The 26,742-nt window shown below is 43.0% G+C and overlaps 1 protein-coding gene across 3 annotated transcripts in view; it reads right to left on the bottom strand.

The window, feature by feature from the left end:
- Positions 1 to 7,502: 7,502 nt before the first annotated feature.
- AHNAK (AHNAK nucleoprotein) overlaps positions 7,503 to 26,742 on the bottom strand; it is a 43,151-nt gene continuing 23,911 nt past the window's right edge. For 2 of the 3 annotated variants that reach the window (XM_045023184.1, XM_045023183.1), the window contains exon 5: positions 7,503 to 26,402. In XM_045023184.1, coding sequence (XP_044879119.1) covers positions 8,394 to 26,402 — 18,009 coding nt within the window. In that variant the 3' untranslated portion in view covers positions 7,503 to 8,393. The remainder of the gene's footprint in view (positions 26,403 to 26,742) is intronic. The other variant, XM_045023185.1, reaches the window with a different exon arrangement.

The raw sequence follows: 26,742 nt of genomic DNA, 5'->3' as shown, positions 1-26,742 counted from the left end.
TGGCATGTCTGGCTCAACAAGACAGGGTGCTGGAGTCCCAAGCTGGCAGGGAAAGCAGGGGCAGAAGTAGTCTTGGAACATCAGTTGGCAGCCCCAAGGGGGTTTCTGTGATCCAACCCATCAAAAATATGATGTAACTGGAATATGCTTTATGCAAAAGGTCTCTTGTAAGGTATCAGTACAAAGATTATAATCTACCGAGTGTGTTCATCCTATTTGTATGCATGTATCATTCTTGTATCAGAAGCTAGAAATATGAAGTATAAGTCTGAGGTCCTATTGTAATTATGCAAAGTGCAGGCCATTAATGGTGGTTTAGCATCTTGATGGCTCCTATTGACTAGGACAATTGGTTGTAAATGGCTCTGTTTATTTGCAAACCTTCCTGTGTAGGTGTGGGCCAGCCCGGGAAGAATGGAGGCTGGGGTCTCACAGGACATGTGATCATGTCACCTAATACTGGAATCCATCTTAAATCTGGTACTTTTCCATTTAGAAGGAGGAGTGAGGACCCAGAGAGACAAAAGATTCCCGCCTTGTGCCAAAGCTATAAAAAGTGGTGGAGCAGGACAGAGGGGGCTGACAGTCATGAGAAAACCCCTAGTTTCCACCTAAGATGTCTGCTAACAAGGACTATACCAGGAGAAAGGATTGGGGCCAGACTAGGAAGGAGTCTAGTCTGTGAAAGAAACTTACTGGAACATCTCTGAGGCTGAGATTTTACCTGTAAACAGTTTCTTAATGTATTAAGCATAGACTTGCGTGGTTTTGCTTTATTTTGCTTGGTGATTTACTTTGTTCTGTCTGTTATTACTTGAAACAACTCTAATTCTACTTTTTATATTTAATAAAATCACTTTTGTTTATTAATGAACCCAGAGTAAGTTATTAATACCTGGGGGAGCAAACATCTGTGTGTATCTCTCTATCGGTGTTATAGAGGGAGGTCAATTTATGAGTTTACCCTCTATAAACTTTATACGGAGTGAAACGGATTTATTTGGAGTTTGGATCCCACTAGGAGCTGGGTGTCTGAGTGCTGGAGATGGGAAACCTGCTGAGCAGTTTTTAGTTAAAGTCTGCAGCTTTGGGGGCGTGGACCAGACCTGGGTCTGTGTTGCAGCAGGCTAGTGTATCTGGCTCAACACGGCAGAGTTCTGGAGTCCCAAGATGGCAGGGAAAACGGGCTTAGAGGTAATCTTACCACATCAGGTGACAGTCCCAAGGGGCTCTCTGTGACCGAACCCGTCACACCTGATTCATGCTATTTTTTTAGTGACACTTTTCTGCATCACTGCTTTTAAAACCCACCATAATGAGATCCTATATATTGAGATACTGTTTAAAAATTAATGTTTTGTTTTGAGAGCCAAAGGATCCATTCCCCAAAGCAGAAAGTCCCTGTGAATTTTGTTATTCACACACTGTAGGACACCCCACCTTTACCCTTTTGTGGGCTCAAGGCATAACCTGGTTGATTTAGGCTCCTCCATCCTTTCCCTACCATGGGCTCTGGGAAAAAGGCACCCACCTTTACTCATCTTGGGCTCAGGGCAAAACCTGGTCAATTTAAGTATCCATCCTTACCCATCCTGGACTCAGGGCATACTCTTCTGCAGTTTGCAGGATCTTTTACCAGTGAAAGAGCCTTACATAGTAATATCCTTAATCTCTATTTATTAACAGTTATCAAAACAGAATGCACACTCTAAGCATACAGTGCTCACCACTCCCAATAAGGCAGATTAACTTTTCCTGATGGTCTGTCAGGATCTGGTCATCTGGGGACTTCAGCTTCTGCATGGTATGATTGGCAAGGTGTTGAGGTCTGGCAGTTCTGATCTTGGGGCTGTGCCCTAGATTTGGTTCCAAAGAACTTCCTTTTGGACCCCAGTTTATTTACATAGTGAAACTTGAGTCCTGCTTAGCTGTACCTTAACCAATCATTTTAAATTAAAGTACTCAAACCTGTATTCTTCACCAATCTTAGCCCATTATGAAACAATTCTTTAATCATACCCCCACCTTAATTGATTTAAATCTTGTAAAATTGTTTCTGTCTGTTGCATAATTAATCAAATAACCAAAAAGGAACCATACAAATAAACAATAGAGAAGTTAGGGACCATAAAGGTAAAACAATAAAAGAGATTTCACACCCACAACCGTTAAGTGATTCCTTGCCAGACAGAATGCCATCAAAGAAAGTTTTCTTTAAACATCTTAAGAGATTCCTTGCTTATCTAGTGATGGTGAATACTATTGGGGGGGAACCTTAACAGCCCAATATTACATTGTTTTGATATAATTTGATGGAATGTGAGGATGTGACTGTGACGATGTAGCCGATAATGCTTTTTGGGAAACATAACTGGAGTATGTTTTATGCTGCATGTGCCATGAGTAGTATACCTCTCGATAGTATTCATCACCATGCATTTTTGACAGGTGTCCACGCCCCTTTTAGGGCTTATGTCCCACCTTCCCACCCCGTTTCCGTAGGCGCCAAAGTGCCTCTACCTCAATATAATGCTGTCCTCAGGAGCCAAAAAATCTTACTGCATCATAGGTGAAACTGCGTTATTTCGAACTTGCTTTGATCCACCGGAGTGCACAGCCCACCCCGCCCTCCCGGAGTGCCGCTTTACCACGTTATATCTGAATTCATGTTATATCAGGTCACGTTATATCGGGGTAGAGGTGTACATTAAGAAACTGTTTACAGGTAAAATCTCAGCCTCAGAAATGTTCCAATAAGCTTCTTTCACAGACTAGACTCCTTCCTAGTCTTGGCCCTAGCTTAGACTTATGTGTTTTTGCTTTATTTTGCTTGGTGACTTACTTTGTTCTGTCTGTTATTACTTGAAACAACTTACATCCTACTTTTTATACTTAATAAAATCACTTTTATTAATGAACCCAGAGTAAGTGATTAATACCTGGGGGAGCAAACAGCTGTGCATATCTCTCTATCAGTGTTATAGAGGGAGGATAATTTATGAGTTTACCCTGTATAAACTTTATACAGAGTAAAATGGATTTATTTGGGGTTTGGATCCCACTGGGAGCTGGGTGTCTGAGTGCTGGAGATAGGAAACCTGCTGAGCAGTTTTTAGTTAAAGTCTGCAGCTTTGGGGGCGTGGACCAGACCTGGGTCTGTGTTGCAGCAGGCTAGTGTATCTGGCTCACCAAGGCAGGGCTCTGGAGTCCCAAGCTGGCAGGGAAAATGGGCTTAGAGGTAATCTTAGCACATCAGGTGACAGTCCCAAGGGAGTCCCTGTGACCAAACCCATCACACCTGATTCATGATATTTTTTTAGTGGCACTTTTTCTGCATCACTGCTTTTAAAACACACCATAATGAGATCCTATATATTGATATACTGTTTAAAAATTAATGTTTTGTTTTGAGAGCCAAAGGAACCATTCCCAAAAGCAGAGAGTCCTGTGACATTGTTATCTGCACACTGTAGGACACCCCACCTTTACCCTTTTGTGGGCTCAGGGCAAAACCTGGTCAATTTAAGTATCCATCCTTACCCATCCTGGGCTCAAGGCATCCTCTTCTGCAGTTTTCAGGATCTTTTATCAGTGAAAAAGCCTTACATAGTAATATCCTTAACCTCTATTTATTAACAGTTACCAAAACCAAATCAACACTCTAAGCATACAATGCTCACCACTCCCAATAAAGTAGATGCATTTTTCCTGATGATCTGTCAGGATCTGATCATCTGGGGACTTCAGCTTCTGCATGGTATGATTGGCGCGTGTTGAGGTCTGGCAGTTCTGATCTTGGGGCTGTGTCCTGGAGTTGGTTCCAAAGAACTTCCTTTTGGACCCCAGTTTATTTACATAGTGAAACTTGAATCCTGCTTAGCTGTACCTTAACCAATCATTTTAAATTAAAGTACTCAAAACTGTATTTTTCACCAATCTTAGCCCATTATGAAACAATTGTTTAATCATACCCCCCACCTTAATTGATTTAAATCTTGTAAAATTGTTTCTGTCTGTTGCATAATTAATCAAAGAACCAAAAAGGAACCATACAAATAAACAATAGAGAAGTTAGGGACCATAAAGGTAAAACAATAAAATTGATTTCACACCCACAACCGTTAAGTGATTCCTTGCCAGACAGAATGCCATCAAAGAAAGTTTTCTTTAAACATCTTAAGAGATTCCTTGCTTATCTAGTGATGGTGAATACTATTGGGAAGGGAACTTTAACAGCCTGATATTACATGTTTTGATATAATTTAGATGGAATGTGAGGATGTGACTTTCTGCTTCTTGGCTCATGGCTGCTGCTCTCCTACTATGGCTGCAAAAAAAGGCCTCAGACATTACAACATCGCTGATATTCTTTAAGTAAAAAAGAGCTGAAACCAGATACCTCATCAGGCACAAATCTCCAATACACACATTGACACTTGCTTTTTGTCCTTAATTCCCCACTTGAACCAATCTTTTCAGATTGACCTATTCTATGTAGACTGAGACTTCCAAACTAAAACATACCAGTATGTCTTTCAAGAATAGGTGCTGATTTGGTGAAGTAATAAGATAGTGGCACTGATGTTTGGGGAGACAGGCACATTTCCTGAGCTCTCTCCTTCCACACTGTTCATCACTTCAGTTGGTATCATCAAGTGACTGCAAGCTCGAAGGTTCCAAGCCAGCAGACTCCATTCAAGGTGTATCTGGACATTATTTCCAGGCTGCATTTCAGTATTTAACTTCTTGTTTAAGCATCTGGGACAATGTACACTCCAGGAAAGAATCAACTGGACAAATTCATTAAATTGGACACTGGAGTTACACCAGGACAAAACTGCACAGTCACCACTGAACTGAACTAACCTGATCAAGCAAAACTAGAACCTTTCACAAGAGTTAGTAGAAGAGCAGTTTGCTGCTATTTCTGTAAAAAAGCCAAAGTAGCAATTTAAAAATAAATCAAATCAATTTGGTCCTGTAAATAGTCACCATTTTTTACAGTTCTGTTTAGAAAAACAAAACCAGACAAATAATTCTACTTGACAGCAATTTTGCGTTTTCGCCTGCGAGAACCCCTCAGCATAAAACTACCTTTGAAGTCATGGGGAATTCAGGCCCATGATACTTTTGCACTTCAGACTCCCCAGGGCTTTAATGAGAGCGTTGGTGGCAGACAGAAAGTTAACTATATAATTATTCAATCTATTTAACAGAATTAGGCCCAAATGAAAGCTCTAGTTTTAATTAAACGATAGAAAACAATCATACATACTTCCTTGAAGTCCTTCACTGTGATTGTTCCATAGAGACCAATTACTAAGGGACCACTTCTGCCAGGTGTTGTCAGTAGCAGCAAGGACCTGGTTGAAATATCTAGAGATTCCTCTTGAAATTAACAAACACACTGGCTCAAGTTCCCACTAAGAAGCCTGGGGAAAACTAAATCCTCCTCCTTAGGCACCCTTAACAGGCAAATTTTCTCTCAGAAGACCTCAGTAACTGTGTATGAAACAAAGAAAACTTATAAGAGAAAAAGGAACAGCATTAATATGGGAAACAATAAATCAGCTGCATGGTGAATGAATACTAAGCAAAACCCCGGCTTCCACAGTACGTTGGGCAATGTCCTTTGCCTCGGTTTCCCCACCTGCAGATCTGGCAGTCCAATGATATTCCTTTTGCACAGCACTTCCCTCCTTTCCCTCCTGCTGTCCTCCACTCATGGTTTACAGTCAGAAGTTAGTACTGTTTCCAGGACAGCATCTCTCACAGCCACTACTGTTTTCAGTCACAATATAAAGGTTGAGTTCTGAGGCTCTATTACATAACCCAGCTCTCAGTGATTCCAGGACCAGTAGCTGTGAGGTAGAAGATGACTCACTATGGAGTACACTCAGCTATATTATTATACTATCCAGCCTTGGCAGAGAAAGACTCAAGCAACTCCTATAACCCCCTAACAAAACCCAGATTTTTTTTTCATTGGGCTTGCAGTTCACTACCCAGTGATTGGAGACTGAGGTATAGGAAAGGGCAACCCCTTATTTAGGGCATATTCACTACAATTCTTCTTCCCTTTAGTCATGCAATTAGGCAAATAACATTTCCTCACCCCTACAGCCAAGATTTGCATTCATTTTAATCCAAAATGGCCAAAAATTATCACATTGGCCAGCTGGGAATCACCTATGCAAATGAGGTCTCTGCTCACTCTCTCTTCCTCTAGTTCACCAATAGATGGTGAAGAGGGTTCCTTTTCTCTAAAGCCCTATCCAGATTTACATATGTCCATGGAGAGCCTAGAACTGGGCTAGCAGAGAGGCTGAGGGTCAGGATTGAGGAGCATCGGCAGAGGCATTTGGGGATGGTGAGGAGCCCAGGGCTAGGGTAGCGGGGGGGCGCTGTGGGTTGAGATAGAGGGGCATTGGCAGAGTTGTCGGGGGGGAGCCCAGGGCTAGGCTAGTGAAGGGGGTGTGGGTCGCTATTGAGGGCCATAAGCTAAGTTGTGTCTTGGGGGAGCCCAGGGCTGGGATAGCCAGGGAAAATGCAGATCAGTATTGAGGGGCATCAGCAGAGGTCGCTCTATGTGGCAAGCAGCTGAGTCCAGGGCTGGGTGAGCAAGTAACAGTGGGTCAGGATTCAGGGGCATCGGTAAATCTGTGTGGTTGATGAGCCCAGGCTTGGGATGTCTGGGGGATTGTAGGACATGACTGAGATGCATTGAGGTTGGAACAGGGGGTGCTGGTTGGTCTCTTCAGGTTTAAATTGGGAGGCCGATAATCTGTCCTATCAAGAATTGAGAGGGGGAGGGTCTCTCTAGGATGTAATTAGGGGAGATGAACCTCATAAATTAGGAATGTGCACCCCACCACCTAAAAAAAACCCATGTGTAGTTCCTTCCCTGTGCCTTCATTAGGGGCTTTAGCCCATGCTCTCCCCTCAGCAGATAGGGGAGGGATTCACTGGGATTTTCACCCTCCCCTTGTACTCCCTATCCAGAGAATTTGCTTTGGGTCTCCTGCCACCTGACCCTTCCAGTGTCTGATGTGGATTTGCTGGAGGATTTGCCCATCCTTGGTTGGGAGCAGTCACTGGGTATTGTTATCCTCTCCTCCCTGTGTAGGAGGAGTGATTCCAGTTGTGTCCAGGAGGCTGAGGACCAGAAGGGAAGGGAGCATGGCATCAGGCCCTGTTCCACTTGTGTCTGCAGGATGGGACAGCTATAGTGGCTGTGTCTGGCAGAGGGGTAAAGGGGCTATAGGAGCAAAAGGGGGCAAAAGCAGGGGAGCCAGGTGCATCAGCTAGAGCACCTGTGTCTAAAGGAGGTGAGGCAGAGGAGGGAAAGGAGTCCAGTTAGGGTCAGTTCCAGCTGCATCCAGGGGATGGGAACAGAGAGCTGGGCATTGGGAAGCTTTTGCACCTGTCCTGGGGGGATAGGGGAGAGGCACAGCTGGAGCATTTTAAACCCCACCCCCTACAACAGCAAAGCAACAGAGGAGCAAGGTTAATAAACAGTTTATTTGCATTTTACAAGATCAATCTTCTTACATTCTCAATTCATTTGCCATTAAAGTGCTGAAAGATTTTTTTTAAATCAAGATACATTTGTTAACAGAAATTATAACAAATATCAGAAAAGTGGCAGTCACAGATTTTTGCACCATAACTAAGAAAAGTCCTCTCTTATAATACAAATAATGAAACAAATATACGGAGACAACTAAGATGGTGTCAGTCGAATCCAACCCAAAACAGGTTAGTCGTTTATTGGTAAATTCTGTTTTTCTTCATGACTTTTATCAAAAGCAACCCGGATTCTCTAGTCTTAAATTAAACTGGGGTACTTTTCTTACCACCACAACTATCAAAGCTAATAGAAACCACAGCTTTCTGTGATAAACACTCCGTGTCATTTTAAACCCCACATTACAAGGGAAAGTGACATATTTCAGTTGTATCTATATATTTTACAGTGTTTTCAATATATCCATTCTCATTACAGAAATGTAAGCCCTGCAAATAAAAGCCAAAAGGTAATTAAGATGGAAACATTATTTCCATAAACCGACACTGAAAATATCCAGTAAAATGAAAAGGATATCAAAATAGTTTGCTAGTAAACTTAAGCTCTCAGCATTTAATGCGCAAACCAAATATCATGAACACAAAGAAACTTTCAAATACATCAGATGAACTGTGGTACAGCTCCAAGGTCACTTGCTTTTAAACTCTCCTCTCTTTTGAGTAGGCAACATGACATCTAACATTTCACTAGGCACCATTCATTTTATTGCTGAGGTTGAAAATATTTCAAGCTATGAAATTTATATACAAACACAGAAGAGAGAGATATATATATATACATACACAGACATATATACACGGACGCTTTACTCTTTCTTTTTGGCAACGGTCAGTTCTACCACTGGCACTCGGAACCCCCCCTTTGTCCCGCTGTCATTACTCGAAGAGGAAGACAGGCGGGATTTCTTGGACGTTAACGAGACCCCACTCCCTGGCATCTTTCCTGCTTCATCGTCACTTCCAGTTACCTCATAAGAGCCTTTAGTTTTTGACCCTATCCCTCCAAACGTTCCAAATTTCATCTTGGCCTGCTTTTCCTTCTCTGCTCCTGAGCTGCACTCAAACTCCAAGGTGCCAGTGGGGGTTGACTGGGAGGAATGTTCATCGCTAAAGGAAGATGACCGATGACGTGGCTTTTTGCTTTTAAATAACGAAAACTTCCCTTTAGGTGAAGTGGCAGCAGCTTCCCCTCCCCCCAGTTCACCCTCCATAGAACCTAGACTTGCCTTGGAACTTTTTAAATCTCCTTTAGATCCTGAAATGGACACTGAGGCTTCCGGTGAGCCAACAATGGTGCCTTTGCCTTTAGGTTTTGAAAAATTAAACTTTGGCATCTTAATTTTAGATTTCTTAAGTTTGACATCTGGCTCTTCAAACTCAGCCTCCACCGCACCAGCCTGGAGACTGGCATCTGGCGTAGGGAAGTTAACATCAACCCCTACTTCTCTTCCTGTTACCTCATGCCCTGAAGACACAAATTTAGGCAATTTCATCCTGGGGAATGTCACTTTTCCTGATGCACTTTCTAAGTTACTTTGTGGAAAATTCATATCTACGCCAGGACCTTTGATTCCTACCTTGGGACCTTTCAGACCACCCTCTATCTTTGGGCCAGAAACATGAAGACCCCCTGCAACATCTGGCACATTCATTTCTACATCAAAACCAGAAGATGAAAGCTGTGGCCCTTTGAATTCACCACCTGAATGCTGAATGCCCAAGTGTGGTACCCCAACATTTACATCAGGAGCTTTCATGTCTCCAAAAATGCCGAAACCTCCTTTGATTTTAGGTTCTTTCAAATTTACATCAAAATCTGACCCAGAAACTTTTGGTGTTGATACACTGAAGGCAGGACCTGTTAAACTGATATCAGGAGCATTAGCTGCAATACCCACCCCAGAAACCTTCATGCCTTGGGAACCTGAAATGTCACATTTGGGCAGTTTTACTGATGGTATTTGAATATTTCCACCTGAACTTTTGATGCTGATATCTGGTGCTTCCACTCCAACTTTTGGGCCTTTAACATCACCAGCACTATTAACATCACCCTTTAGGTTTGGTCCTTTTAAGTTTAAGTCAATGTCGGGTGCAGAGATTTTTGGAGCTGAAACTTGAAGTGGTTGCATTTTAAATGTAGGCCCTTTCAATTCTCCATCAATCCCTGAGCCAGCAAGGTCTCCTTTAATTTGTGGTCCTTCAATACTCACACCCATCTTAGACCCCTCAACATGAGGACTAGAAATGCCAAATTGGGGAAGCTTCAGTGAAGGAAGTTTAATCGCGCCTCCTGGACCTTCCAAGTTAACATCTGGTGCATCTATAGCCACTTTTGGGGATTTAATGCCACCAGAAAGATCAAGATCTCCTTTTAACTTTGGTCCTTTCAAATTTACATCAAAATCTGGGGCAGAAATACCTACCGATGGCATTTTCACTGTAGGCCCTTTGATATCAAGGTCTGGGGCACTGAGATGTACATCCATACCTGGTGCTTTCATGCCCCCCTCAATTTGTGGGGCAGAAAATCCAATGTCCCCTTTCATGTTCAGATCTGCTTGAGGTCCCTCCAAAGTTGGAGATTTAAACTTGGGCATTTTAAGCTTTCCTCCAAAGCCTTTCATATCAACATCTGGTGCATGTATGTCCACTTTTGGACCTTTAAGGTCACTAGACACATCCAGGTCTCCTTTTAGTTTTGGTCCTTTCAAGTTTACATCAAAATCAGGTCCAGAGACTTGGGGCATTGAAAGGTTTACTGATGGCATAGTCACCTTAGGTCCCTTCAGTTTTGCATCTACTCCTTCAATTGCAGGAACACTCATACCTCCTTCAATACTTGGAGCTGATACATCCACGCTTGCTGAGGGCAGCTGCACATCAGCTCCTTCTAAATTCAGACCTGGTTTCCCTATCTTGGGCAGTGAGAACTTGGGAAATTTTAGTTTTCCTTCTGGACCTTCCAGGTCTGCTGTGGGAAGACTGACATCACCTTTTACTTTTGGTCCTTTCAAGTTAATATCAAGATCAGATGCAGAGAATGAAGGAGCAGAAATGTCCACCGAAGGCAGATTCACTGTAGGTCCTTTAAGTTTGATGTCAGGGGCATTAATGTTTGTGTCAATACCTGGGATTCTCAGATCACCTTCCATTTTTGGACCAGCTATATCAATATTTCCACTTGGAAGTTTGACCTTAGGTTTCTTAAGATTGATATCAGGACCTCCAATGTTAACATCAGGAAGATTTGCGCTGATACTGGGGCTTGTAATGTCAAGACCTGGTGACTTTATATCACCTTTGAAAGCTGGTGTGGAAACCTCCAAATCGGGTGCTTTAAATTCTCCTTCCATTTTAGGAACTGTCACAGAAGCATCAGCTTTGAACTTAGGTGATTTAATATCAAACTCAACATCTGGAAAAGAGATTTTCCCAAACATTGGTTTCTTTCCTTTCGGGGATTTGACATTAATATCTCCTTTTATTGTTGCCTCTGGGCCAGTTACATTGAGATCTAAATCAGGAGATTTCAAATTTGCATCTATCTCACCACTGGGTAGATTCATATCAAATCCACCCTTCTTTCCTTTAATTTTAGGGCCACTCATATGAAGTTTAGGCATTTTAAATTTGCTTTTTTTTCCTTTGCCAGAAATGCCAATATCAGGAGACTCCACATTCAGTTCACCTTCCGGGACAGCAATATCCACTTCAGGAGATTTGATTTCTGCCTTAGGACTTTTAATTCCAAACCCAAATTTTGGTTTCTTAAATTTGGGAAGTTTAACATTTCCCTCAAGGCCCTCAGTGGTCACATCTGGACACTCAACATCAAGCTCAGGACTTCTAATCCCAAATTCTGGGCCTTTGATATCAACTTCAGGACCTTTAAGATTACCCTCAATCTTGGGAACAGAAACATCAAAGTCCCCCTTCATTTTATGACCTTTCAAATTTAAATCAATGTCTGGCATTGAGATTTTGGGTGTCTTAAAATGCATCTCAGGCATCTTAAATTTTGGCCCTTTCAGTTTTCCTTCTGGACCTTCAATGTTCAAATCAGGAGTGCCAATATCTATCTTAGGACCTGAAATATCAACCTCTCCCTTTGGAAGACTTACATCCACATCTGGGCCTTCCCCTTTGAACCCAGGCGTACTGAATTTAGGCAGCTTCATTTTGGGTAATTTCAGTTTTCCTTCAGGGCCATGAATATCAATGTCTGGTGCATCAATGTCCACTTTGGGACCTTTGATATCAAATTCAGGACCTTTCAAATCACCCTCTATTTTTGGACCAGAAAGATCTATGTCTCCTTTCAGTTTAGGTGCCTTTAGATTCAGGTCTACATCTGGCATGGAGATTTTAGGGGCCTTGATGTGCATTTCAGGCATCTTAAATTTGGGAGTTTTCAGTTTTCCTTCTGGCCCTTCAATGTTGATATCAGGTGCATCTATGTCCAATTTGGGGCCTTTAATGTCAATTTCAGGACCTTTCAAATTCCCTTCCAACTTTGGAATAGAAACATCCATGTCTCCCTTCAGTTTAGGCCCCTTTAAATTCAAGTCAAAATCTGGCATGGAGATTTTGGGTGCTTTAATATGCATTTCTGGCATCTTAAATTTAGGACCTTTCAGTTTTCCTTCTGGACCTTCAAAGTCAAGATCAGGAACATCAACAGACATTTTGGGGGATTTAATGTCTATCTCTGGACCTTTTAAATCACCTTCTATCTTAGGGACAGAAACATCCATGTCTCCTTTAATTTTAGGACCTTTTAAGTTTAAATCAATGTCTGGCATGGAGATTTTAGGTGCCTTGATATTCATTTCAGGCATCTTAAATTTTGGACCTTTCCATTTCCCTTCAGGCCCTTCAATATCCAAATTGGGGGCATCAATGTCTATCTTAGGACCCGAAATATCAACCCCTCCTTCTGGAAGATTTACATCCACATCCGAGCCTTCCCCTTTGAACCCAGGCATGCTGAATTTAGGAAATTTCATTTTGGGCATTTTCAATTTTCCTTCTGGGCCATGAATATCGATGTCTGGTGCATCCATGTCCACTTTGGGACCTTTGATATCAAATTCAGGACCTTTCAAATCACCTTCTAACTTAGGCCCAGAAACATCTAGATCTCCTTTCAGCTTAGGACCCTTAAGGTTGAAGTCCACATCAGGCATTGATATTTTAGGTGCCTTAATATGCATGTCAGGCATCTTAAATTTGGGACCTTTCCATTTTCCTTCTGGGCCCTCAGTCTCCACTTCAGGAGCATTTATGTCCAATTTGGGAGCTTTAATATCGACTTCAGGGCCTCTCAAATCACCTTCAATATTTGGCACAGAAACATCCACATCTCCCTTCAGTTTGGGCCCTTTTAAATTCAGATCAAAGTCTGGCATGGAGATTTTAGGTGCTTTAAAATGCATGTCAGGCATCTTGAATTTGGGGCCTTTCCATTTCCCATCTGGACCTTCAATCTCCACATCAGGGGCGTCTAAGTCCACTTTGGGACCTTTGATATCAAACTCAGGCCCTTTCAAATCACCTTCTAATTTTGGTACAGAAACATCCACATCCCCCTTCAGTTTAGGACCTTTCAAATTCAAATCAATGTCTGGCATGGAGATTTTAGGAACATTGAAATGCATTTCAGGCATCTTAAATTTGGGACCTTTCAGTTTTCCTTCTGGCCCTTCAAAATCCAAATCAGGAGCATCAATGTCTACTTTTGGACCTGAGAGATCAATCTCCCCTTTCGGAAGGCTTACATCCACGTCTGGTCCCTCCCCTTTGAATCCAGGCATTCCAAACTTGGGCATTTTGAATTTGGGCATTTTGAGTTTACCCTCTGGGCCATGAATATCCACATCTGGTGCATCAATGTCAACTTTGGGGGCTTTGATATCAAAATCAGGACCTTTCAAATCCCCTTCTAGTTTAGGGCCAGAAACATCCACATCCCCCTTGATTTTAGGACCCTTCAAATTCAAATCAAAGTCTGGCATGGAGATTTTAGGTGCTTTAAAATGCATGTCAGGCATCTTAAATTTGGGGCCTTTCCATTTCCCATCTGGACCTTCAATCTCCACATCAGGGGCATCTATGTCCACTTTGGGACCTTTGATATCAAACTCGGGCCCTTTCAAATCCCCTTCTAGTTTTGGTACAGAAACATCCACATCCCCCTTCAATTTAGGACCTTTCAAATTCAAATCAATGTCCGGCATGGAGATTTTAGGAACATTGAAATGCATTTCAGGCATCTTAAATTTGGGTCCTTTCAGTTTTCCCTCTGGACCCTCAATGTCAAGATCTGGAGCATCTATGTCCAATTTGGGACCTTTAATATCAACTTCTGGGCCTCTCATATCACCTTCAAAATCTGGTATGGAAACATCCACATCCCCCTTCAATTTAGGGCCTCTCAGATTCAAATCAAAGTCTGGCATGGAGATTTTAGGTGCTTTAAAATGCATGTCAGGCATTTTAAATTTGGGACCTTTCCATTTTCCTTCTGGTCCTTCAATCTCCACATCAGGGGCATCTATGTTTAGTTTAGGGGCTTTGATATCAACTTCAGGACCTTTCAAATCACCTTCTAATTTTGGAACAGAAACATCCACATCTCCTTTCAATTTAGGGGCTTTCAAATTCAAATCAAAGTCCGGCATGGAGATTTTAGGGGCCTTGATATTCATTTCAGGCATCTTAAATTTTGGACCTTTCCATTTTCCTTCTGGTCCTTCAATCTCCACATCAGGAGCATCAATGTCTATTTTGGGTCCTGAAATATCAATCTCTCCCTTTGGAAGACTTACATCCACATCTGGTCCCTCTCCTTTGAACCCAGGCATTCCGAATTTGGGCATTTTGAATTTAGGCATTTTGATTTTACCCTCTGGGCCATGAATATCCACGTCTGGTGCACCAATGTCCACTTTGGGACTTCTGATATCAATTTCAGGCCCCTTCAAATCTCCCTCCATCTTAGGGCCAGAAACATCTATGTCTCCCTTCAGTTTAGGGCCTTTGAGATTAAAATCAATGTCAGGCATTGAGACTTTCGGTGCCTTGATATTCATTTCAGGCATCTTAAATTTGGGGCCTTTCCATTTTCCTTCAGGACCTTCAATATCAAGATCAGGAGCATCTATGTCTACTTTGGGACCTTTGATATCAAACTCAGGTCCTTTCAAATCCCCTTCTAGCTTTGGAACAGAAACATCCATATCCCCCTTCACTTTAGGTCCTTTCAGGTTCAAATCAAAATCTGGCATGGAGATTTTAGGTGCTTTAAAATGCATATCAGGCATCTTAAATTTGGGACCTTTCCACTTGCCTTCTGGGCCTTCAATCTCCACATCAGGGACATCTATATCCACTTTAGGGCCTTTGATATCGACTTCTGGGCCTTTCAAATCCCCTTCTAGTTTTGGTACAGAAACATCCACATCTCCCTTCAATTTAGGGCCTTTCAAATTCAAATCAATGTCTGGCATTGAGATTTTAGGAACATTGAAATGCATTTCAGGCATCTTAAATTTGGGGCCTTTCACTTTTCCATCAGGAGCTTCAATTTCCAAATCTGGAGCATCAATGTCTATCTTGGGACCTGAAACATCCACCTCCCCTTTTGGAAGTTTTACATCAATATCTGGACCCTCTCCTTTGAACCCAGGTGTTCCAAATTTAGGCATTTTCAATTTTGGCATTTTGAGTTTACCCTCTGGGCCATGAATATCAACGTCTGGTGCACTGATGTCTATTTGGGGGCTTTTGAGGTCAACTTCAGGCCCTTTTAAATCCCCTTCTAGCTTTGGGCCAGAAACATCTAGGTCTCCTTTCAGTTTAGGACCTTTCAGATTTAACTCCACATCTGGCATTGACACTTTAGGTGATGAAATACTTAGGAAAGGCATTTTAAATTTAGATCCTTTTGCTTTCCCCTGAATGTCCACATCTGGAGCACTCACATCCACCTTTGGTCCAGAAATATCAATATCAGATTTCTTAAGTTTCACATCCACATCAGGGTTTTGAACTTTAGGGCCAGAAAAACTAAATTTAGGAAGTTTAAATCTTGATTTTTTTGTCTTTCCTTCTATATCAAGTTTTGGAGCCTCAAGATCAATATCTGGTCCTTTGACTTCAACTTTGGGACCTTTCAAATCACCACCTACTTTAGGAAGAGAAACATCCACATCTCCCTTCAGTTTAGGACCTTTCAAATTTAAATCGATATCTGGCATGGAAATTTTAGGAACGTTAAAATGCATTTCAGGCTTCTTAAATTTAGGACCTTTCCATTTTCCTTCTGGCCCCTCAATTTCCAAATCAGGAGCATCAATGTCTACTTTTGGACCTGAGAGATCCATCTCCCCTTTTGGAAGGCTTACATCCACGTCTGGTCCCTCCCCTTTGAACCCAGGCATTCCAAATTTGGGCATTTTGAATTTAGGCATTTTGAGTTTACCCTCTGGGCCATGAAGATCCACATCTGGTGCATCAAAGTCAATTTTAGGGCCTTTGATGTCAAACTCAGGCCCCTTCAAATCACCCTCAATCTTTGGAACAGACACATCCACATCCCCCTTCAGCTTAGGACCTTTCAAGTGTAAATCAACATCTGGCATGGAGATTTTAGGTGCCTTGATGTGCATTTCAGGCATCTTAAATTTGGGACCTTTCAGTTTTCCTTCTGGCCCTTCAAAATCCAAATCAGGAGCATCAATGTCTACTTTTGGACCTGAGAGATCAATCTCCCCTTTCGGAAGGCTTACATCCACGTCTGGTCCCTCCCCTTTGAATCCAGGCATTCCAAACTTGGGCATTTTGAATTTGGGCATTTTGAGTTTACCCTCTGGGCCATGAATATCCACATCTGGTGCATCAATGTCAACTTTGGGGGCTTTGATATCAAAATCAGGACCTTTCAAATCCCCTTCCAGTTTAGGGCCAGAAACATCCACATCCCCCTTGATTTTAGGACCCTTCAAATTCAAATCAAAGTCTGGCATGGAGATTTTAGGTGCTTTAAAATGCATGTCAGGCATCTTAAATTTGGGGCCTTTCCATTTCCCATCAGGGCCTTCAATCTCCACATCCGGGGCATCTATATCCAATTTAGGCCCTTTAATATCAATCTCAGGGCCTTTCAAATCCCCTTCTAGTTTTGGAACAGAAACATCCACATCCCCCTTCACTTTAGGGCCTTTCAAATTAAAGTCGATGTCTGGCATGGAGATTTTAGGTGCCTTGATGTGCATTTCAGGCATCTTAAATTTGGGGCCTTTCCATTTTCCTTCAGGACCTTCAATATCAAGATCTGGAGCATCAATGTCCACTTTGGGACCTTTGATATCAAACTCAGGCCCTTTCAAATCCCCTTCTAGCTTTGGTACGAAAACATCCACATCCCCCTTCACTTTAGGGCCTTTCAGGTTCAAATCAAAATCTGGCATGGAGATTTTAGGTGCCTTGATGTGCATTTCAGGCATTTTAAATTTAGGACCTTTCAGCTTTCCCTCTGGTCCCTCTATGTCAACATCAGGAACATCAACATCCAGTTTAGGGCCTCTGATATCAACCTCAGGCCCTTTCAGATCCCCTTCTAGTTTTGGAACAGAAACATCCACATCCCCCTTCACTTTAGGACCTTTCAAATTAAAGTCAACGTCTGGCATGGAGATTTTAGGTGCTTTAAAATGCATGTCAGGCATCTTAAATTTGGGGCCTTTCCATTTCCCATCTGGACCTTCAATCTCCACATCAGGGGCGTCTATGTCCACTTTGGGACCTTTGATATCAAACTCGGGCCCTTTCAAATCCCCTTCTAGTTTTGGTACAGAAACATCCACATCCCCCCTCAATTTAGGACCTTTCAAATTCAAATCAATGTCTGGCATGGAGATTTTAGGAACATTGACATGCATTTCAGGCATCTTAAATTTGGGACCTTTCAGCTTTCCCTCTGGACCTTCAATGTTCAAATCTGGGGCATCTATGTCTACCTTTGGCCCAGAAATATCCACCTCTCCCTTAGGAAGTTTTATATCCACATCAGGACCCTCTCCTTTGAACCCAGGCATGCCAAATTTAGGCATTTTGAATTTAGGCATTTTGAGTTTACCTTCTGGGCCATGAATATCCATGTCTGGTGCATCAATGTCAACTTGGGGGCCTTTAATATCAAATTCAGGCCCCTTCAAATCACCCTCAATTTTTGGAACTGACACATCCACATCTCCCTTCACTTTAGGGCTTTTCAAGTGTAAATCAACATCTGGCATGGAGATTTTGGGTGCCTTTATGTGCATTTCAGGCATCTTAAACTTAGGACCTTTCCATTTCCCATCTGGACCTTCAATTTCCAAATCAGGAGCATCAATGTCTACTTTTGGACCTGAGAGATCAATCTCCCCTTTTGGAAGGCTTACATCCACATCTGGTCCCTCCCCTTTGAACCCGGGCATTCCAAACTTGGGCATTTTGAATTTAGGCATTTTGAATTTGCCCTCTGGGCCATGAATATCCACATCTGGTGCATCAATGTCAACTTTGGGGCCTTGGAGATGAAATTCAGGACCCTTCAAGTCACCTTCTAGCTTTGGAAGAGAAACATCTACATCTCCTTTCATTTTCGGACCTTTTAAGTTTAAGTCAATGTCCGGCATGGAGATTTTTGGTGCCTTGATGTGCATTTCAGGCATTTTAAATTTAGGTCCTTTCAGCCTTCCTTCAGGACCTTCAATATCCAACTCCGGAGCATCAATGTCTATCTTGGGACCCGAAATATCCATCTCCCCTTTTGGAAGCTTCACATCCACCTCTGGTCCCTCTCCTTTGAACCCAGGCATGCTGAATTTGGGCATTTTAAATTTAGGCATTTTAAATTTACCTTCTGGGCCATGAAGATCCACGTCTGGTGCAGCAATGTCAACATTGGGGCCTTTTATATCAAACTCAGGACCTTTCAAATCACCCTCAATATTTGGAACAGACACATCCACATCCCCCTTCACTTTAGGGCCTTTCAAATTCAAATCGACATCTGGCATGGAGATTTTAGGTGCCTTGATGTGCATTTCAGGCATCTTAAATCTGGGACCTTTCAGGTGTCCTTCTGGCCCTTCAATATCCAAATCAGGAGCATCAATGTCTACTTTTGGACCTGAGAGATCAATCTCCCCTTTCGGAAGGCTTACATCCACGTCTGGTCCCTCCCCTTTGAACCCAGGCATTCCAAACTTGGGCATTTTGAACTTAGGCATTTTAAATTTACCTTCTGGGCCATGAAGATCCATGTCTGGTACGTCAATGTCAACTTTGGGGCCTTTAAGATCAACTTCAGGACCTTTCAAATCACCCTCAATCTTTGGAACAGAAACATCCACATCTCCCTTCACTTTAGGGCCTTTCAAATTCAAGTCAATGTCTGGCATGGAGATTTTAGGTGCCTTGATGTGCATCTCAGGCATCTTAAATTTAGGACCTTTCCATCTTCCCTCTGGTCCCTGCAGGTCAACCTCAGGAACATCAACATCCAGTTTAGGGCCTCTGATATCAACCTCAGGCCCTTTCAAATCCCCTTCTATCTTTGGTACAGAAACATCCACATCCCCCTTCACTTTAGGACCTTTCAAATTAAAGTCAACGTCTGGCATGGAGATTTTAGGTGCTTTAAAATGCATGTCAGGCATCTTAAATTTGGGGCCTTTCCATTTTCCTTCAGGACCTTCAATATCAAGATCTGGAGCATCAATGTCCACTTTGGGACCTTTGATCTCAAACTCGGGCCCTTTCAAATCCCCTTCTAGCTTTGGTACAGAAACATCCACATCTCCCTTCACTTTAGGTCCTTTCAGGTTCAAATCAAAATCTGGCATGGAGATTTTAGGTGCCTTGACGTGCATTTCAGGCATCTTAAATTTGGGACCTTTCAGCTTTCCCTCTGGACCTTCAATGTTCAAATCTGGGGCATCTATGTCTACCGTGGGCCCAGAAATATCCACGTCCCCCTTCGGAAGTTTTACATCCACATCAGGGCCTTCCCCTTTGAACCCAGGCATGCCAAATTTGGGCATTTTGAATTTAGGCATTTTGAGTTTACCCTCTGGGCCGTGAATATCCATATCTGGTGCATCAATGCCAACTTTGGGGCCTTGGAGATTAAATTCAGGCCCCCTCAAGTCACCTTCCAGGTTTGGAACAGAAACATCCACATCCCCTTTCAATTTAGGACCTTTCACATTCAAATCAATGTCTGGCATGGAGATTTTAGGTGCCTTGATGTGCATTTCAGGCATCTTAAATTTAGGACCTTTCAGCCTTCCTTCAGGACCTTCAACGTCCAACTGCGGAGCATCAATGTCTATCTTGGGACCGGAAATATCCATCTCCCCTTTTGGAAGCTTCACATCCACCTCTGGTCCCTCTCCTTTGAACCCAGGCATGCTGAATTTGGGCATTTTGAATTTGGGCATTCTGAATTTACCATCTGGGCCATGAATATCTGCATCTGGTGCATCAATATCAACCTTGGGGCCTTTGATATCAAAATCAGGACCTTTCAAATTTCCTTCAAATTTAGGAGCTGAGATATCAACTTCCCCTTTTATTTTAGGGGCTTTTAAATTCAGGTCTACATCAGGAACAGAGATTTTTGGGGCCTTGATGTGCATTTCAGGCATTTTAAATTTGGGACCTTTCATTTTTCCTTCCGGCCCATCAATGCCCATGTCCGGTGCATCAACATCCAGTTTGGGGCCTTTCATGTCAATCTCAGGTCCTTTCAAGTCACCTTCTATCTTTGGGACAGAAACATCCAAGTCTCCCTTCAGTTTGGGCCCTTTCAAATTTAAGTCCACATCTGGCATGGATATTTTTGATGGTGACATTTTCCAAGAAGGCATTGAGAATTTTGGCCCTTTCAGTTTTCCTTCAGGACACTCAAGATCCATATCAGGTGCCTCAATGTCTAATTTTGGCCCTTTAATATCAATTTCAGGTCCTGTCAAATCACCTTCTATCTTTGGAACAGTAACATCCATCTCCCCCTTCATTTTCGGTGCCTTGAGATTCAAGTCTACATCCGGCATGGAGATTTTAGGTGCTTTAATATTCAATTTAGGCATTTTAAATTTAGGTCCTTTCCATTTGCCTTCTGGGCCGTCAAGGTCCAGCTCTGGAGCCTCTATATCTACCTTGGGAGCTGAAATATCAACCTCTCCCTTTGGCACTTTTACATCTATATCAGGTCCTTCAAGTTTAGGGCCTGACACATTAAATTGAGGCATCTTCATTTTGGGCATTTTCAGTTTTCCACCTGAACCCTGCAGTTCAATATCTGGTGCATTAATATCTATTGAGGGGGCATTGATGTCAACATCAGGACCTTTCAGATCACCTTCTAGCTTTGGAATAGAAACATCCACGTCTCCTTTTAGTTTGGGACCTTTCAAATTTAGGTCAATGTCTGGCATGGAGATTTTAGGGGTCTTGATGTGCATTTCAGGCATCTTAAATTTGGGACCTTTTATTTTTCCTTCTGGTCCTTCAATGTCCAAACCTGGAGCATCAATATCCACTTTGGGACCGCAAATATCCACCTGTCCCTTAGGGAGTTTCACATCCATGTCAGGACCCTCTCCTTTGAAGCCAGGCATGCCAAACTTTGGAAACTTCATTTTTGGCATTTTCAGTTTGGCTTCTGGACATTCAAGGTCAACATCAGGAACATCAGTGTCAACTTTGGGGCCCTTAATGTCAATGCTGGGTCCTTTAAAATCACCTCCCATCTTTGGAACAGAAACATCCATCTCTCCTTTCAGTTTAGGTGCCTTTAGATTCAGATCAACATCTGGCATGGAGATTTTAGGGGCCTTGATATTCATTTTAGGCATCCTAAATTTGGGGCCTTTCAGTTTGCCTTCTGGACATTCCAAGTCCATATCAGGCATGTCAATATCCATTTGAGGACCTTCAATATCAATTTGAGGCCCCTTAACGTCAATGCTGGGTCTTTTCAAATCACCTTCTATCTTTGGAACAGAGATATCCACATCTCCTTTGAGTTTAGATGCCTTCAAACCTAGGTCCACATCTGGCATGGAGACTTTGGGTGTCTGAATATTTAGCTCAGGCAGTTTAAACTTTGGACCTTTCACTTTACCTTCTGGCCCTTCAATGTCTAAACTTGGGATATCAATGTTCACTTTGGGACCGGAAATACCCACATCCCCTTTTGGAAATGTTATATCCATGTCTGGTCCCTCCCCTTTCAGCCCAGGTACACCAAATTTAGGCATTTTCAGTTTAGGCATTTTCAGTTTACCATCTGGGCCGTGAATATCCACATCTGGTGCATCAATATCCACTTTGGGGCCTTTAATGTCAATTCCAGGAGCTTTCAATTCTCCTTCCAGCTTTGGAACAGAAACATCCACATCTCCCTTCAGCTTAGGGCCCTTCAGATTCAAGTCAATGTCTGGCATGGAGATTTTAGGGGTCTTGATGTGCATTTCAGGCATCCTAAATTTGGGACCTTTTACGTGTCCTTCAGGCCCTTCAATATTCAAACCTGGAGCATCAATATCTATCTTGGGACCAGAAATATCCACCTCTCCCTTAGGAAGTGCTATATCCACATCTGGTCCCTCCCCTTTCAGCCCAGGTACACCAAATTTAGGCATTTTCAGTTTAGGCATTTTGAGTTTACCGTCTGGGCCATGAATATCCACTACTGGTGCATCAATGTCAACTTTGGGGCCTTTAATATCAAATTCAGGACCTTTCAAATCACCTTGTATCTTCGGAACAGCAACATCCACATCTCCCTTCAGTTTAGGACCTTTCAAGTGTAAATCAACATCTGGCATGGAGATTTTGGGTGCCTTGATGTGCATTTCAGGCATCTTAAATTTGGGACCTTTCAGTTTTCCTTCTGGCCCTTCAAAATCCAAATCAGGAGCATCAAAGCCTACTTTTGGACCTGAGAGATCAATCTCCCCTTTCGGAAGGCTTACATCCACGTCTGATCCCTCCCCTTTGAACCCAGGCATTCCAAACTTGGGCATTTTGAATTTGGGCATTTTGAATTTACCTTCTGGGCCATGAATTTCCACATCTGGCTCATCAATGTCCACTTTAGGACCTTTAATGTCAATTCCAGGAGCTTTCAACTCCCCTTCCAGCTTTGGCACTGAAACATCCACATCTCCTTTCAGCTTAGGACCCTTCAGATTCAAGTCAATGTCTGGCATGGAGATTTTAGGGGTCTTGATGTGCATTTCAGGCATCTTAAATTTGGGACCTTTTAGTTCTCCCTTGGGTCCTTCAACGTCCAAACCTGGAGCATCAATTTGTACCTTCGGACCAGAAATATCCAGCTCCCCCTTTGGAAGTGTTACATCCACGTCTGGTCCCTCTCCTTTCAGCCCAGGCACGCTGAATTTTGGCATTTTCAGTTTAGGCATTTTCAGTTTACCATCCGGGCCGTGAATATCTACATCTGGTGCATCAATGTCCACTTTAGGACCTTTAATGTCAATTCCAGGAGCTTTCAACTCCCCTTCCAACTTTGGCACTGAAACATCCACATCTCCTTTCAGCTTAGGACCCTTCAGATTCAGGTCAATGTCTGGCATGGAGATTTTTGGTGTCTTGATGTGCATTTCAGGCATCTTAAATTTGGGACCTTTCAGGTGTCCTTCTGGCCCTTTGATGTCAATGTCAGGAGCATCTATATCTAGCTTGGGGCCTTTTATGTCAATCTGAGGTCCCTTCAAGTCACCTCCTATTTGTGGGACGGAAACATCCATGTCTCCCTTCACTTTAGGCCCTTTCAGATTCACATCCACATCCGGCATGGATACTTTTGATGGTGACATTTTCCAAGAAGGCATTGAGAACTTGGGCCCTTTCAACTGACCTTCAGGACTTTCAAGGTCAATGCCAGGAGCTTCAATGTCTAGTTTGGGGCCTTTAATGTCCACAGCGGGTCCTTTCAGATCCCCTTTGATCCTTGGCCCTGAAATACCAACATCTCCCTTCAGCTTGGGGGCTTTTAGATTCAGGTCCACATCTGGCATGGAGATTTTTGGTGTCTTGATGTGCATTTCTGGCATCTTAAATTTGGGACCTTTTAGTTCTCCCTTGGGTCCTTCAATGTCCAAACCTGGAGCTTCAATTTGTACCTTCGGACCGGAAATATCCAGCTCCCCCTTTGGAAGTGTTACATCTACGTCTGGTCCCTCCCCTTTCAGCCCAGGCACGCTGAATTTTGGCATTTTCAGTTTAGGCATTTTCAGTTTACCATCTGGGCCATGAATATCCACATCTGGTGCATCAATGTCCACTTTAGGACCTTTAATGTCAATTCCAGGAGCTTTCAACTCCCCTTCCAGCTTTGGCACTGAAACATCCACATCTCCTTTCAGCTTAGGACCCTTCAGATTCAAGTCGATGTCTGGCATGGATATTTTTGGTGTCTTGATGTGCATTTCTGGCATCTTAAATTTGGGACCTTTCAGGTGTCCTTCTGGCCCTTTGATGTCCATACCTGGAGCATCAATTTGTACCTTCGGACCGGAAATATCCAGCTCCCCCTTTGGAAGTGTTACATCCACGTCTGGTCCCTCCCCTTTCAGCCCAGGCATGCTGAATTTTGGCATTTTTGGTTTAGGCATTTTCAGTTTACCATCTGGGCCGTGAATATCTACATCTGGTGCATCAATGTCCACTTTAGGACCTTTAATGTCAATTCCAGGAGCTTTCAACTCCCCTTCCAGTTTTGGCACTGAAACATCCACATCTCCTTTCAGCTTAGGACCCTTCAGATTCAAGTCGATGTCTGGCATGGATATTTTAGGGGTCTTGATGTGCATTTCAGGCATCTTAAATTTGGGACCTTTCAGGTGTCCTTCTGGCCCTTTGATGTCAATGTCAGGAGCATCTATATCTAGCTTGGGGCCTTTTATGTCAATCTGAGGTCCCTTCAAGTCACCTCCTATTTGTGGGATGGAAATATCCATGTCTCCCTTCACTTTAGGCCCTTTCAGATTCACATCCACATCTGGCATGGATACTTTTGATGGTGACATTTTCCAAGAAGGCATTGAGAACTTGGGCCCTTTCAACTGACCTTCAGGACTTTCAAGGTCAATGCCAGGAGCTTCAATGTCTAGTTTGGGGCCTTTAATGTCCACAGTGGGTCCTTTCAGATCCCCTTCGATCCTTGGCCCTGAAATACCCACATCTCCCTTCAGGCTAGGGCTTTTCAGACTCAGGTCCACATCTGACATAGAAATTTTTGGTGTCTGATTTATTAATTCAGGCTTCCTAAATTTGGGGACTTTCCATTCTCCTCTAGTGTCTATAACTGGTGTGCTGATGTCTACGTTGGGGCCTGCAATAGTAATCTCCCCCTTAGGAAGCGTCACACCCACACCAGGGCCTTCCCCTTTGAAACCTGATGCAGTAAATTTAGGAAATTTCATTGAGGGCAATTTTATTTTTCCTTCACCACTTTGAATATCAACATCAGGAGCCACAAGATCAATCTTGGGACCCTTGACACCAACTCTGGGACCTTCTAGTGTTGGAGAGGACACTTCCACCACTCCCTTCAACTGAGGTCCTTTGAGAGCCACACCCACATGTGGCTTTGCAATGTTAGCACCTTCCCCTGAAGGCACTGTACATTTCAGTTTTTCCTTTGGACCTTCCATATGAACAGATGGAGTTGTGATATCCAGGTGAGGAGCCTGTATCTTTGGCACAGAAATGTCTACACCTGCCTGTGGTGCTCGAACATTAGTATCAGAAGCTGAAGGTGAGAAGCCAAATTTAGGCATCTTCATTACAGGCATTTTTATTTTTCCTGGGCTTTCAATGTTAATTTCTGGAGCTTTAATGTCCTGCATATCACATTCGATGCTCGAAAGAGGAATGTCCACCCTTGGAGCTTTGATATCACCTTGAATCTTAGGGCCAGAAATATCAACTGAAGGAGCCTTGATTTTTGAAAATGATACATCAACTTTGGGACCTTCTGTATCACTTCTTATCTTGGAGCCTGAAATATCAAATTGCGGCAGTTTGCCTCCTGGAACTTCAGTTTTAACCTCGATGCCTGAAACACCCATTTTTCCATTTAGTTTAGGGCCAGTAATGTGAATATTTGCATCCAGGTTTCCCCTCTGTCCATTTGCATCGATTCTGGGCAAGCTGCCCTCTGGGCTTGTGACTCTAGTGCCTGAAACATTAACCGATTTGACAACGTCCACACCTGGAACTTGAATTTCTGCTGGCTTAAAGTCTGTTTGGGTTCTCGAGTGAACGCCTGTGACTTGAGGTCCTGAGACATTTATCTCAGTGCCCATCTTGGGCTCTCTCATGTGCACGTCAGGGGCACCAAAGTCCAACCTTTTGGTGGATGATTCGACAGTTGGTCCAGAATATGAGACGCCACTAGGTCTACCTCTGATCCCCATACTGAAGTCTGTTTTCCCAGACAAATCCACCTGTGGTATTTTGATCACGGTTTTTCCAGGTCCTTTTTCAATTTCTGATGTGGTTATATGGGTGACTTGATGGCTTGGAATCTTAACTTTAAATTCTGGGCTGCTGATGTCAATCTCTCTTGCTCCCTCGTGTCCAGTGACATCTACGGTATAAGCTGTGACCTTTTTGGTGACTGTAATGGTTCTGCTTTCTGTGTGTTCAGCTTCTGCTGCATCTTCCGACTTCAGACGTGGTTTAATTTTCGTTGTGTATATTCTCCTGTACTCTTCATCATCCCCACTCTGGAAATAAGAGACATTGGTTAACACCAGAGTGTTGTAAGGAGAGATTTGAAGAAGAAGAGGGAGATTGGCTAGTGTTGCAGTAAAGTAACGTGTGTAATAATCACTGGCCTTGACTCTCTCCTGAAGGGCTGCAATTTGCATCTCCTTCCTTCAGGGGGGCTGCTATGACAGAAGGTCAAGTCACCCTGGGCCCTGCTGCTCTTTTCTATGAGCAGCTGTACATTCATAGGAGCTGCTGCCCAACAGAGATGCTGACTCAGCATACCTGGCCTGTCCCCATCCCTGACTATCTCTGCAGTGTCTGACTCCAGGCTCTCATCTTTCTGCAATACCCTCT

The sequence above is a fragment of the Mauremys mutica genome, chromosome 7 (assembly GCF_020497125.1).
Source record: "Mauremys mutica isolate MM-2020 ecotype Southern chromosome 7, ASM2049712v1, whole genome shotgun sequence".
In the NCBI taxonomy this organism is placed as follows: domain Eukaryota; kingdom Metazoa; phylum Chordata; order Testudines; family Geoemydidae; genus Mauremys; species Mauremys mutica.
Note: the sequence above shows the minus strand (reverse complement) of the source record. Positions and strands in the feature narration are given on the sequence as shown.